This window comes from Babylonia areolata, chromosome 9, assembly GCF_041734735.1.
Source record: "Babylonia areolata isolate BAREFJ2019XMU chromosome 9, ASM4173473v1, whole genome shotgun sequence".
In the NCBI taxonomy this organism is placed as follows: Eukaryota; Metazoa; Mollusca; class Gastropoda; order Neogastropoda; family Buccinidae; genus Babylonia; species Babylonia areolata.
In genome coordinates, this window is record NC_134884.1 from 13,411,887 (window position 1) to 13,424,856 (window position 12,970).

General features: G+C 42.0%; 1 protein-coding gene across 1 annotated transcript; it reads left to right on the forward strand.

Moving 5' to 3' along the window:
• Positions 1-291: 291 nt before the first annotated feature.
• LOC143285723 (deoxyribodipyrimidine photo-lyase-like) lies at positions 292-10,554 on the forward strand. The gene is made up of 7 exons (XM_076593129.1): positions 292-1,323; positions 1,851-2,104; positions 2,868-2,952; positions 3,328-3,554; positions 4,724-4,918; positions 8,900-9,137; positions 9,891-10,554. The coding sequence occupies exons 1-7, from the start codon at positions 321-323 to the stop codon at positions 10,250-10,252; spliced, it is 2,364 nt and encodes a 787-aa protein (XP_076449244.1). The 5' UTR covers positions 292-320; the 3' UTR covers positions 10,253-10,554.
• Positions 10,555-12,970: the final 2,416 nt, after the last annotated feature.

Genomic DNA, 12,970 nt, shown 5'->3' on the forward strand with positions numbered 1-12,970 from the left:
ATGTACATTATTTGAGCCGAAATGAAACTTACTGTACTTTTTAGGTAAAAAAAAGTAATTTAAACAAAATAATTTGCTTGAAATAATATGGTGCGCTTAAAGAAATATGTTTTGCCGAAATATGTTCTTTTTATTGAGAAATGGTACATCGTTCATTTCCGTAATTGTGCACCGAACATGAGGCTAAAGACGATTGGACGAACGCGTTTATTCCGACTTGTCACGAAAGTTCACATGTTACAAAACATCCTCGTTACAAAACAACAGCTTGGTAAAGAAAATAGTGAAAATCAGAGCGCTTGAGATTGCAACGCGCAAAAATGTCGAGAAAAGGTTCAGGGGATACGGTTCGTATTGTTCAACAATTTATGAAAGGAACTTTATCATCAGAAGAGTGTTTTTGCATGATTCTTTCATTGCTTGGTGAAGAAAAGACCAAGCACGAGTTTCATAACATTTTGAGGACAGTAAGTTCAGACCAGTGCCAAAATGTTTTGTTGGTTAAGGAATTAAGTAACATATACACAAACTACTTCGCATCTTTATGTGTCGTAAACGAACAGCAGGAGAAACTTGCTGATCATGCTCAATGTTTTGGGGAACAACTTGATCTTGAGCTTGCGCTCGCTCTGTCAACCAATGACACGAAAACGTCGTCTGCTAGTCACGGAGCTTCGACTACTTCACACGACTCAAATAAACCACAGATAGTTGATGGTGGAATCTTACCGTCATATGCAAGCAAGCTCAAATCGACTGAAGATTTAAAGATATTTAAATTATCCAATCAGTTTTCTGAAAGACCAGGATCACCCGTTTCTGATGTGCCTGCAAAACAGAAGGATCAGCATATCTTTGGCACAGAGTCGAAAATCGTTTCAGGTGGTGAAGTGTCTAAACATAAGAAGAAACAAAGGAGAACGAACCAGAAACAGCAAGGGCCGATGCGGCACATTCACAACAAACCTGTTATTTACTGGTTGAGGAGGGACTTGCGACTGCATGACAATCCAGCTCTGGTTGCCGCCTTCGAGAAAAACGCTCCCGTTGTTCTTGCATTTCTCTGGAATGAGGAAGAAGAGGGAGCACTTGCAGCAGGAGGGGCCACAAAATACTGGCTGCATTTTGCTCTGAAGCAGTTGGATAGTTCAATACAGAGAGAATATAGCAACAGAATACTGTTTCGAAAAGTTGAAAACAGTCACAGGGAAATCAAGTTGCTGGTGAAAGAGACAGGAGCACGGACTGTTGTCTTTAACAATCTCTACGAGCCATGGCTGAAACAGAGAGATGACCAGATCAGCGCCTCTTTAAAATCACAAGGTGAAATTTTGTGTTATTTGATTGAACCTACGGCAGTACCAGTACATACATGTCCGTGTGCATATGTATGTGCATGTGTGCTTGAACATATTTGTTTTCGAATATATGAATGCACATGTGTGCGTGCCCATGTGTGTGTGCAAGAGAGAGAGAGAGAGGATTGTCACTGCTCTACATCAGTATAATTTTGTTAATGTGTGTGGAATTATTTTAGAACCCATCATGAAAGACAATAACTGAGAAAGGGAAAAAAGAGGGGAAAAAAGAGCATTCCAAGAAAAATATTAAGTAATTACAGATGAAGTGTTTAAACTTTATAACATTAATGTTGCATATCAGTCTGGTTCATTTTTCATTTTTTGACTTGTCTGTTAAGAAAGTTAATCTGAATAATTACTCCAGCTTATTAAAAGTGCTGTTGAAACGTTTAACATTTTGATAAGCTATAAACCAGTGATTTTTCCTTTTCTTACTTTCTTTCAGTAGTTTCACTATATCTGCATGAACATTTTGATTCAATATTTCAGGATTGGAGGTCCATCGCTTTGATTCATATCTGCTTTACGAACCCAGCTCAGTTGACATCGAGTCAAGAGGCTATCGAGGATTTGGCTCAGTACTTCATTTCATGCAGTGTTGCCAACTGTCCCCTAACACACAAGTGATTGGCGTCCCGGTAGACAAACCTGCTTGTCTCCCCACATGTGCATCCATGCCGGACAGTCAGCCATTGGAAGAGCTTGGCCTGGCTCGACTGCCAAGGCGCCAAGATGGCACTATTGTGAGTGATGAAGTATATTTATGTGATCGGGAGAGAGCTGTTTGACTTGAGAAGTGTGGTACCATTTGTTTTAAAGTTGCTTTTTTTTGTGTGTGCAATGTTAAGTGGAGAGTGTGCAACTTTGATGGTTTGTTTCCTTGATACTAACATAGAAATAAAACCTTTGTTAACAGCATGCTCAGTTTTGATTACATGTGTGTGTGTCTGTGCACCTGTCCATGTTTATTTGTGTGTGCTGATTGACAGTGCTTTGTCATTAGAATTAAAGACATGTACAATAATCAGGTGTGAACCTTGTCTGGACAGGTGTGATAGCACACCAGTGATAACCAGGGTTCTAATCTCAAGAGCGGCTGGTGGGTCAAGGATTGAAATATTTACAGTCACTTCTGTCTTAAGTCCCTTATAGTATAACTAAGTGGGTATACACATGCAGAAAATTTTAATATTCATAATCACTCAGTGTCAGTATTTTGTGGGTTAAAAGGAAAACTGAATACACCCAGCATGCACCATCTTAAACATGGAATGTGGCTGGCTTTAAGGTCAAGAAAGAATAATCAAATAATGAGAAATCCCATTCAGAGGCATAATCAAGGAAGAACAAATCAAATATAATGAGGGTTTGTTTTTTGTTTGTTAGTGATTAATGTGTATGATTACACAGTCATTTGATAAATTGTGCAGATTTTTCTTTTGCTGTAAACTATCTCTTCAATTGTCTTACCTTTCTTCAGTTTTGATTTGTGTTATTGAATTGTAGATTGACTGGGCAAGAGTCATACGTGAAAGCTGGGACTTCTCAGAAGATGGGGCATGGAATGCTATGGATCTCTTTGTTGATGAAGGTAAGTATTCACAAACTGTTCCTGTACACTGTATATATATTTATTTAATTTTTCTTTGCACTCATTGTTTGTCATCAGTTGATCTACTGATTTATACGCTGACAAAACCAAGAAGAGGAACAGAGAAAGGAGTGAAAAAGAAACTATCCCAAAACAAAGAAAATACAAATGAAGGTACAGAGCTACCTCGAGACAATAGCAGCACAATACATACAATAAGTCTGTAAAGCTGACTGGAAAAAAGGAAACAAAATATATTTCCATGATGGAAAATCTAGCAACCGCATGAAATTATGTAGTGAAGCTTACTGGGAACAGAAATAAGATTTCTAAAACAAAAAAACAAAAACAAGCTGTTGCAACAAAACTGTGCAGGAATTCGGAACTACGAGAAGGAGTCTGGGAGAGCAGACATGCCCAACACAAGTCGCCTGTCACCCTACCTTCACTTTGGCCAGGTCAGCCCCCGAGCCATCCTTCGCTGTGCACAGGGTCTCAAGTCACCCAAGTTTCTACGCAAGTTTGCATGGCGGGATCTTTCCTACTGGCTGCTGTCGAAATTTCCTGACATGCCCAGCAAACCTATTCGGGTTCATTATCAGGTATGTGGGAGAGTGGTTTTATTGTTAAGCAGTCCTAGGTGTTTGACTCGAAAGTCAGGTGATTCTAGCTGTTCCAAATTTACATGACTGTTAGGAACATTCTGGCTGTTGTTTCTTCTAAAGTGATACCCCAATCCCACCCCAAACCCCACCCCCACATCTTAACATATCTGCACAAAGTAATTTGCAGCAAGTTTATCATTCAGGCACATAAAAAGCCACATCATCCAAATATTTAATCATCATGCTTGCTTTTGTATCATCAAGGTTCGTAGGGTCCTTTCAAGTCCTTTTAAGTCCTTAGGAATTGGATTTTGGTCAAAAGGCCTTTTAAGTGCTTTGATTCAGCAAGTTGGTCCTTTTAACTCATCAGGAGGTCCTTTTAATTTTTGAAAGGTACTGTTAAGTCCTGTTTTATGAAGAGAAAGAGACTTGAGAACGAAACTGAAACACCTTCGACACCAAAACTGCAAGTTGCAAAGCGCGTTGAAAGATGCCGACGCGATCGTCTGAAACTCAGTACTTACTGTAGGAGGATACAGCCTATAGGCCTAGGCCCTAACAGTAGTGCGCTTTCTGCTCGGTGGCAGACGCGAAGCGTGGTACAGTGGCTGTGAGTCATGCCTGCTGCTGCTGCTTTGCTTAGGCCTAGCCTACAGTGACGTGAATTGCAAAGACTAAATACGACAGTCAAATGGGATTAGCTGTTCTTCCGTTTATGAGAGGTAAGTGTCTGCTGTTCTGCATGTCAGATAGATTGGGGTGTACTGTAAAGTCATGTCGGCAAAGGTCCTTTTAAACTGATTTGAGGTCCTTATAAAGTCCTTTAAAGGTCCTTTTTTGGCTTCATGCCCACCACCTGGGAACCCTGATCATCTTTAGCATGCCACCAGAGCCTTTAGCTGGACAACAGATGGAAAAAGATTACTGGAGGGGCAGAGACAAAGCACAGAATGGAATGGTTGGAAAAGAACTGAATAGAACAGCTGTATCTGGAGGAAGCTAGCCTTGACAGCAGAAGACAAGCAGTCATGGAGATATTTGATGGTGGCCTTATATTCCACAAGGCATGAAGAGAATTAGGATGAGACTGCTCTTATATAAAAAATGTTTTTAACAGCTGCCATCATCCATCCATGAACAGCATTGACGAGGGTGTGTGTTGGCAGGACCAGAGATGGAGTGACAGCAAGGCCCAGCTCAAGGCGTGGCAGAAGGGACAGACAGGGTACCCCCTGGTGGATGCGGCGATGCGGCAGCTGTGGCTGACCGGGTGGATGAACAACTACATGCGTCATGTGGTGGCCTCCTTCCTGATCTCCTACCTCCACCTGCACTGGGTCCATGGCTACAACTGGTTCCAGGTGGGTCTTGTCACACAGGTGTTTGTGGAGAGATATCATTCACATCACACAGGTGTTGGTGTATGGTTTAAAGAGTTATTTAATTACACATACTTAACCGTGACCCAACTAGTGCAGACTCCGGCAGGGGTCTGACATTCCTGTCCTGTGCAAACTACTATCCGCCTATGCAGAGAAAACAAAAGTACTACGGCCGATAACCTCCCGGAAGTAGGTAACCTCCCTTTGTCCCCCTGGTTAGCGCCCTCTTTTTCCAGCAGCCATCATGACTCCTGTTCCTGTGCTCTCCATACGGCTAAGTTTTTTCGTATTTTCTGTCTGTCTGTCGATTCTCTGGCGTTCTTGTTTTTTTGTCAATGGTTTAAAGAGTTATTTCCCATTCTAATTATCTTGTTGACATAGTCAAAATCATAGATAAAAATGGTTGTCACTATGCATATAGAATGTATGTATTTGCATCTATTTCAATATTTTGAATAATTTTCTCAGCTTGTCTAAAGCTTTGAGATAAAAAGGGTTTGACTTCTTCTGTATGTTTCTACCAATTTCTTTCTGTCTCATCTCTTTTTTTTTTTTTACTTTTTTTTCCTCTATCTATGTTTGTGTTTGGTATTTTGTTGCTTTTTCTTTCCTTTGAACTATAAAAATAATTTCCATGAATATTACATTTGGATATGTATATGTAGAAGCTGTTGTGATAATTATTTTGATAATTTTTTTTTTTTTTTTTTTTTTTTTTTTAAAGATTTTATCGCCAGTTTGAGATCAAACACATCAGGAAGGTTCAGTGCAGTGCTGCTGCATGATCTTTTCACCATCACTTTAACCTCAAAAGGTTTAATTAGTTTGCGTAAAGGAACTGAAATGCTAGATGTGTGTAATCCTCTATGTTTTTCCCCATGTTTATCTGAGAGCAGATGATCTCAAAGACACATTATTGAAATGATTAACACGCAGCTCTGTGATTGAACAGTTTTTTTTCTCTTGAGCCAATAGAACCATGCAGCATCTTCATCTGTGGACAAAAGCCAGTTGTGGCTGAAAGTTCCAGCATTGACAAGCTCTTAACTCACTCGCTGCCATTGTCCGCATATGCGGATTTGGATTTTGAAAAGTCGCGCTGATGGAGTGACGTGTCAGATACGAAACTCAAAAGCAGAGCTGATTCTTAAGTTATCTCCGGCCAACTTTTCATTCACACACACTGCGTGTGTGTAGTGACATGCTCATTAGCAGTCAACAACGAAGCATACCCTCGGTCAGCTCTGCAAGTTGTTTGACAAGATGGCGTCACGTCGAAGTGTTCAACACGGTAGGAGAGGTGAAATACAACACGGCGTTGAAGCTGCTTTGGAAATGATCCAAGCTGAAGGCTCCGATGTTGAAGGAGATAATGTTGATTCATCAGACAGTGATTTTGAACCATATCCCGATGAATTGGAAATAGATTCGGCCGCTGAAGAGGGTGTTTACATTGGAGAGGAAAGTGAGTCCTGAACACATGCCAGCTGACTGACACTGACAACGAAATCACTGAGGAAACGGAAGACTTTGCTGGTGTTTTTATCAGTGATTGTACTGAAAATGGTGAGTGTGTATATATATATATATATATATATATATATATATATATATATATATATAATATGTGTGTGTGTGTGTGTGTGTAAGAAAGAAAACAATGCCACATGCTCAAGAGTACAACTGTGTGGTGTGTGTGTGTGTGTGTGTGATTGCATGCATATGTTTATTTATTTTCTGTTTTACAATAACATGGAGTTTGTTTGTAGAACAAGGTGCTATAGAAATGACAGTAATAGTACTAATACTGATGATACTGTCATTATTGTTTGTAATATTGTAAAAAAAAAAAAAAATCTAAGGTGGTTGTCTTTGACTACATGTAAAAAAAACTTACCACATTATGCTTCCATTCACATAAATATTTAGAATAAACAAGGGAATAAGGAAACAAATAATTTAAACAACAATAAGAAGAAAGAGTTATTAGACCTGCATGATCATCTGTGTGTGTGGTTGCAGGTCATGTTGCTGTGCTGAAGCGGCAGGACAAAAAGCCAGTTCACGTGCTGACAACAGTCATGCTGCCAACTACCATGGTCAATGTCACAACACGACACCATCCTGAAAGACCGAAGCCAGCTGCAGTACAAGACTACATCACCAACATGGCTGGAGTGGATATGAGTGACCAGCTACCGCAGGTGCAAGGTCTGTGAAGACCTGTTCAAGTGCCACAACACACCAAGACGCCAAACTGCCAACATGTGTCCAAATTGTGGAGTTCCACTGTGTGTGAAGCTGTGCCCAGGACTCAACATCACCTGCCATGAGCTTTTTCACTCCAGACAAGATGATTGTCAGTGATAATACATCAGGTTTTTGTGTACAGTGAACTCCTTTTTTTATGTAGAGACAATTTTTGTGTGTGTGTGTGTGTGTGAATTTCAACTTTCTCCATCACCTGTTCATACCTCATTGCATGTACTAGGTCTTTAGTTCCTCAATAGTGTTAGGATGTGATGTAGAACATTTGTAAGCTGTTCAAGGACAATTGTTATACCTTTCTGATGGGTGCAAAAATGCTGCAAAATACACAGAAAATGGATACCACGATCAATAAGATGGTGAGTAAATAATTTAATTTTTTGCACAAATATGGAACAACATTCAATGAATACACATACTAATTTTCAATTGTCTGGATGTTTATTTGTTTTTTTGAGAATTTTTTCCCCATCCTATACAAACCCTAGGTTTTCTGGGATTCGCAAGGGCAAAAACTCTTGGCATGGAGTGAGTTAAGGGTACTCACCCATTATCTCTGTTATCAGCAAGTCTAGAGATTAAAAGATTGTTTTCTTCAGGACTGGAATAGTGATGTTTCAGGAGAATGGTTTTCTTTTTATACTTCTTTTAAATCAGTTCCTGACATTCCCCAAGCTGTATTCAAAATAAGTAACATTGCTGTTAGAAAAGCATTAACTCTCTCCATACAAACGGCGAAAGAGACGACGTTAACAGCGTTTCACCCCAATTATCATCATCAAAATATTGCAAGTGGAAGGCTCTTATACTGAAGAGGTGAATATTGACAAAGAATACCACAATTCTGACGATGGAAGCTAAAGGTTGGGTCATTCAGACACCCACTGGACATCCGAGGGGTCTGTGTAGAGGAGAAGAGAGGACTGGCCGTACTGAGTGAGTTAATATGCTTCAGGTTAGGTGTTTCTCCCTTAAAAACTCATAGATATCGCTTCATTGCCCGATCACCTGAGAGTATGCTTTGTCCGTTTTGTAGAAATGCTCCAGAATCTGAAATTCACTTTTTACTTTTCTGTTCAAACTATTGTGACATCAGGGAAAAGTATTTACCCCGCAAATTTTTCTCCCGACCATCAGCGTTTTACATGATCCTTTTGATGGCCAGTGACAAACACTGTAAAGTTGTTGTGCGGTATATTTTTGAGGCTTTAAAAAAAGAGGCATTCAGATTTAGAGAAAGTGTATAACAGTTAACTTATCAAATTATTAAAAGTTAAAATGTGCTTAAACTTAAATACCTCCTTAACCGAACAATTATCAACCACACTGCTGTGTATGTGTATGTCTGTACTGTTGTTTGTATGTGTACTGATATGTATTCAGTGTTGTTTACTTGATTTTGGCGTTTGTTTTTACTGCATTTTTGTTGTTGTTGTTGCTGTTGTTGTTGGGTTTTGTTTGTTTGTTTTTCTTTTTGGGTTTTTGTTTTTTTTGTTTTTTTGTCCTCATCCCTATGACATGGGCATATGGCCTAGTGCATTAAATCATCTGAGTTCTGAGTTCTGCTATCAGCAAGTCTGGTGGGAGAGTGGTGGGGGCTGGGGGGGAGGTATGTATCTAATCATTCATTTGAATCATCATAATCTGAAGTAAATGAAGCTGGTGAGACACATGCATCATTTATTCTCACAGGATACACTGCTTGATGCGGATGTGGCCATCAATGCCATGATGTGGCAGAATGGAGGCATGAGCGGCCTCGACCAGTGGAACTTTGTCATGCACCCCGTTGATGCAGCCTTGACCTGTGACCCTAAGGGACAGTATGTGAGGCAGTGGTGCCCAGAGTTGTCTGCACTGCCTGATGACTTCATTCACAAACCATGGAAGTGTCCACCATCGGTGCTTCGCAGGGCTGGCATTGAGCTTGGTGAGTTGCAGACAAATGGCATGAATACATTTCTTTTTTTTTTTCTTTTTTTTCTTTTTTTGCTGCCCCGTCATCTGTACCATTTCAATGGCATTACTCCCATGCTGCTTATTTCAATCCCCCCATTCACAGCCACACCCGCGTTCATCTTTCATAGTCCCTGCGTAGGCAGTCCCCCGGAGTGAAGACGGTAATACCATGAATATTTACTGATGACTTTCTTATCGTTATAACTTGGAGTCAGCTGCAGGTGCACCACAGATGACTTTCTGTTGAGTTCCCTCCATCGGGTTTGGTCCTCAGCCATCCTCAGTGTGCATCTGCTCTCCATTCTTTGATGTTATCCTTTCAACCTGTTTTCTGTCTCCCACATCACCTTCCTCCTGATAGAGTGCTTAGCATGATGGTCCTTGCAAGTCTAGAAGATCTTGGCATGAAAACACACACATTTATGCTTGCTCAATTAATAGGCATTTCACTGAAAGTATATGGATGCCTATTAGTTTTACCAGTTAGTGCAGGAAATCTTTTTTTTTTTCACACACACAATGCAAAAGATCCAAATTGTCATTACAAAGCAAATGAAGTTGAAGAAACAAGAGAAATTTAACCATTTGGTGATGAGTCTGAAAAAAAAAAGGAAAAAGAGCACGGAAAAGATTAATGAATGAAACTTAATAAAGGGTTTCTTTTTTTTCCACTTTACTTTCTATTTGCCTTGAGAATCATTGTGTGCCTGTACTTCTGTTGCAGGCAGGAATTACCCTCACAGAATCCTGACAGACTTGGAAGAAGCACGAGAGCAGTCACTCCGGGATGTGGTGGCCATTCGCCTGGCAAACCCTCACTTTGTGGACGCCATGGGAAACGATCTGGTCCCCCTTCCAACAGGGCGCCTCCTGCCTGTCATCACTCGTCGGGAATTCAAATACAAGACTGCCAACCCTGAAGCCAAGGACAACCCCCACACTGCTGTTCTGAGAGGGTACCGCAGTCGAAAGAGGGATGAAGCCATTGCTTTTGCCAACCAGGTGGACTTCACTGCCAGCACTATGAATGAGTGTGCCTTGAGGTACCAGAGATACGAACAGTCTGGACGTTTCATCGAGTTGTGATAATTTGGGAGTGATCTCATTCTGGGCTGTCAGATTGGAAAGTGATTGTTTATGTGATTGTTTTGTTGTTCTGAGAGTTTTGTACTGGTGTAGTTTAATATTGGAAAAGAAGAAGAAAATTTTTTTGATTATTGGAATCTGAAAAGACTGACAGTCATGAAAAATGTGTCCATCTGCAGCCTTCCCAGTCTTGCAAAGACAGTGTGTTTGCATATACATGCATGCACGTGCATGCAGTTCAGTGGTTGCATGTGTCTGAACGGCTTGTTACAGGTGCTCCCTTTTTTAATTACACATACTTAACCGTGACCCACAAGTGCAGACTCCGGCAGGGGTCTGACATTCCTGTCCTTTGCAAACTACTATCCACCTATGCGGAGAAAACGAAAGTAGCTACGGCCGAAAACCTCCCAGAAGTAGGTAACCTCCCCTTTGCCCCCCTGACTAGCGCCCTCTTTTTCCAGCAGCCATCATCATGATCATGATGATCATGACTCCTGTTCCTGTGCTCTTCATACAGCTAAGTTTTTTTTTTCGTATTTTCTGTCTGTCTGTCAGTTCTCTGGCATTCTGTTTTTTGTCAAATTATATCTCCAACCAGGTCACATAATTATATAGCTCGATTGGGCAATCATGCTAAAATTAAGGCGCGATCGCAATCGCTTCGCTGACACTCTGGGCCCTCTACTCCTGGCCCTCTCAACAACGCCAACCCACCGCCTCCTCCACTTCCTCCTCTTCCTCAGGTCGACTCCAGACCTCCACCACCTCCTACACCTCGTCTGGTGACTTCTAGAGGTTTGTTGCCCCATACTCATGTCAGTGCTGCCTTTAATGCCATTTTTATTGATCCACGAACGCACTCGACGTGATCTGCGTTTTCTCGGCTCTGCCAGTCGGCAGTGCACGAGTCGACCTCCTCTATCTCTTTACTCATACCCACAGTTGCACCAATGGAATGTGCCACAATCCCTTTGGGGAAACAACAAGAACAACAACAACAAAAAAACAGAAAAAACCCCCATTATGCTTGCTTTGGATCCGCACGCTAGACTGGGCCCTATGTGGTGAAATCGGATCACACAACCTCCCCACGCGGCATGCTTCGACCATCTTGGATCCAATGGCGACCGAGGCATATAGGGATGCCCTCCCCATACATAGGGAGGAAGGTGGACCACTAGGGGACACGCTCGCCCATACGAGTGCACCCTACCCCTTGTCTGGAACGCCTGATCCAAGGGAGTCAAACCCTGCTTCGGCACCCTTGCCGGTGACCACCGCAGTTATTTCCCTTGCACCGGCACTGCTTCTGGCCTACAGTGCGGGTGTGTGCACGGTCCCACCAAGCTATGCGGTGATGACCCCATCTGCCACACCACCGGTTGCTACTGTTTCCCATCCACTAATGGCATCTCGGTAAGCTGCTCAACCAAACAGCCAGCAACTCATTGCTAACTTGCTGCAGCAATTATGCACCACTCTGCTTCCCGGTGCCACACCTTGCGCCTGCACCACCCCTTGCCCACAGAGCAGGTACGTGCACAGCCCATTGAACTTCAGCAGTGCTTGTTTCTTCTGCCCCATCGCCTGACTCTTCTGTTACCCAGACTAATATTGGCACTTTCACATCGGAGTGCCTCTTGATAACTCGATCCTGCCACTCGGCAGTGATCGGGCCGATCTTGTCTATCCGTCAACACACAACACTGAACGTCGGTCCTCTCACAGGAGCTATTCGTGAGGTTGGACCGCCGTTCAGCTACAGGGGGATGCACATCCCACGGCAAGCCGATGGACTTGCCACCCCCTCGTCTACAACACCCATAACACTGGATTACGGCGCTGTCATACCACATGCCCCGACCATCTCGTGTCCGATGGCAACCGATTTGGGTAGGGACGCCCAGGGCACTAAGGGACAATACTTATTCCCCTTGCGGCCATATTCGCCTGTGTCGGTTACGGTGGCATCAAACCACGGACTCTCTCACGCAGCATGACACTCCTCCCTCCACAGCGAGGAAACGTCACACCAGGGGATATGTGCTCTAAAGACACCATCCTTTTAGCCGATTATCAGTACCAAGGGAGGCAACCCCGCATTTGTAACCTAGGCGGTTGACACTGTAGTTAGTTCCCTTCCGCCTACACAGCACATCAGTCCTGCCCCCCGTGCTGTCCACCAGTGATGTTTTTTCGGTTTCTCATTGGGTCCTGGTGCCCATTCATGGACTTCACACAACTCTGCACAGTAACTGCACCTTTCTTGCTGTTTCTCAAGCTATTGGCCACTGAACTTTGGGGTTCTTCATCCCCCCACACTTGCACACAGTCCTCTGCAGGCAATCAGTCCTATCACCATTCTTTTCTTGTTATACACAATAACAGGAAATACATCACAATATTTCCCATTCTGTTCTTTTTGATTTATTATCAAAATCAACAACAACCACCAAAAAAAAACAAAAAAAAAACAAAAAAAACTCTATATCTAGATATGTATATATATATATATGTGTGTGTGTGTGTGTGTGTGTGTGTGTGTGTGTGTGTGTGTGTATGTATATATCTATATATATATATATATATATATATATATATATATATATATATATATATGATGCTGCATTTATACACAATTCTATTTGCGCTTATAGATGTATACTTATACCTCAGTATACACATGTGTGTGCGCTTACGGGATAGGTTCATACG

Excerpts from the sequence above, each read along its gene's own strand:
- LOC143285723 (XM_076593129.1), top strand. The coding sequence starts at position 321 with ATGTCGAGAAAAGGTTCAGGGGATACGGTTCGTATTGTTCAACAATTT. Across the intron at positions 1,324-1,850 it reads CGCCTCTTTAAAATCACAAG|GATTGGAGGTCCATCGCTTT; the intron begins GTGAAATTTTGT and ends TCAATATTTCAG. Across the intron at positions 4,919-8,899 it reads ATGGCTACAACTGGTTCCAG|GATACACTGCTTGATGCGGA; the intron begins GTGGGTCTTGTC and ends TTATTCTCACAG.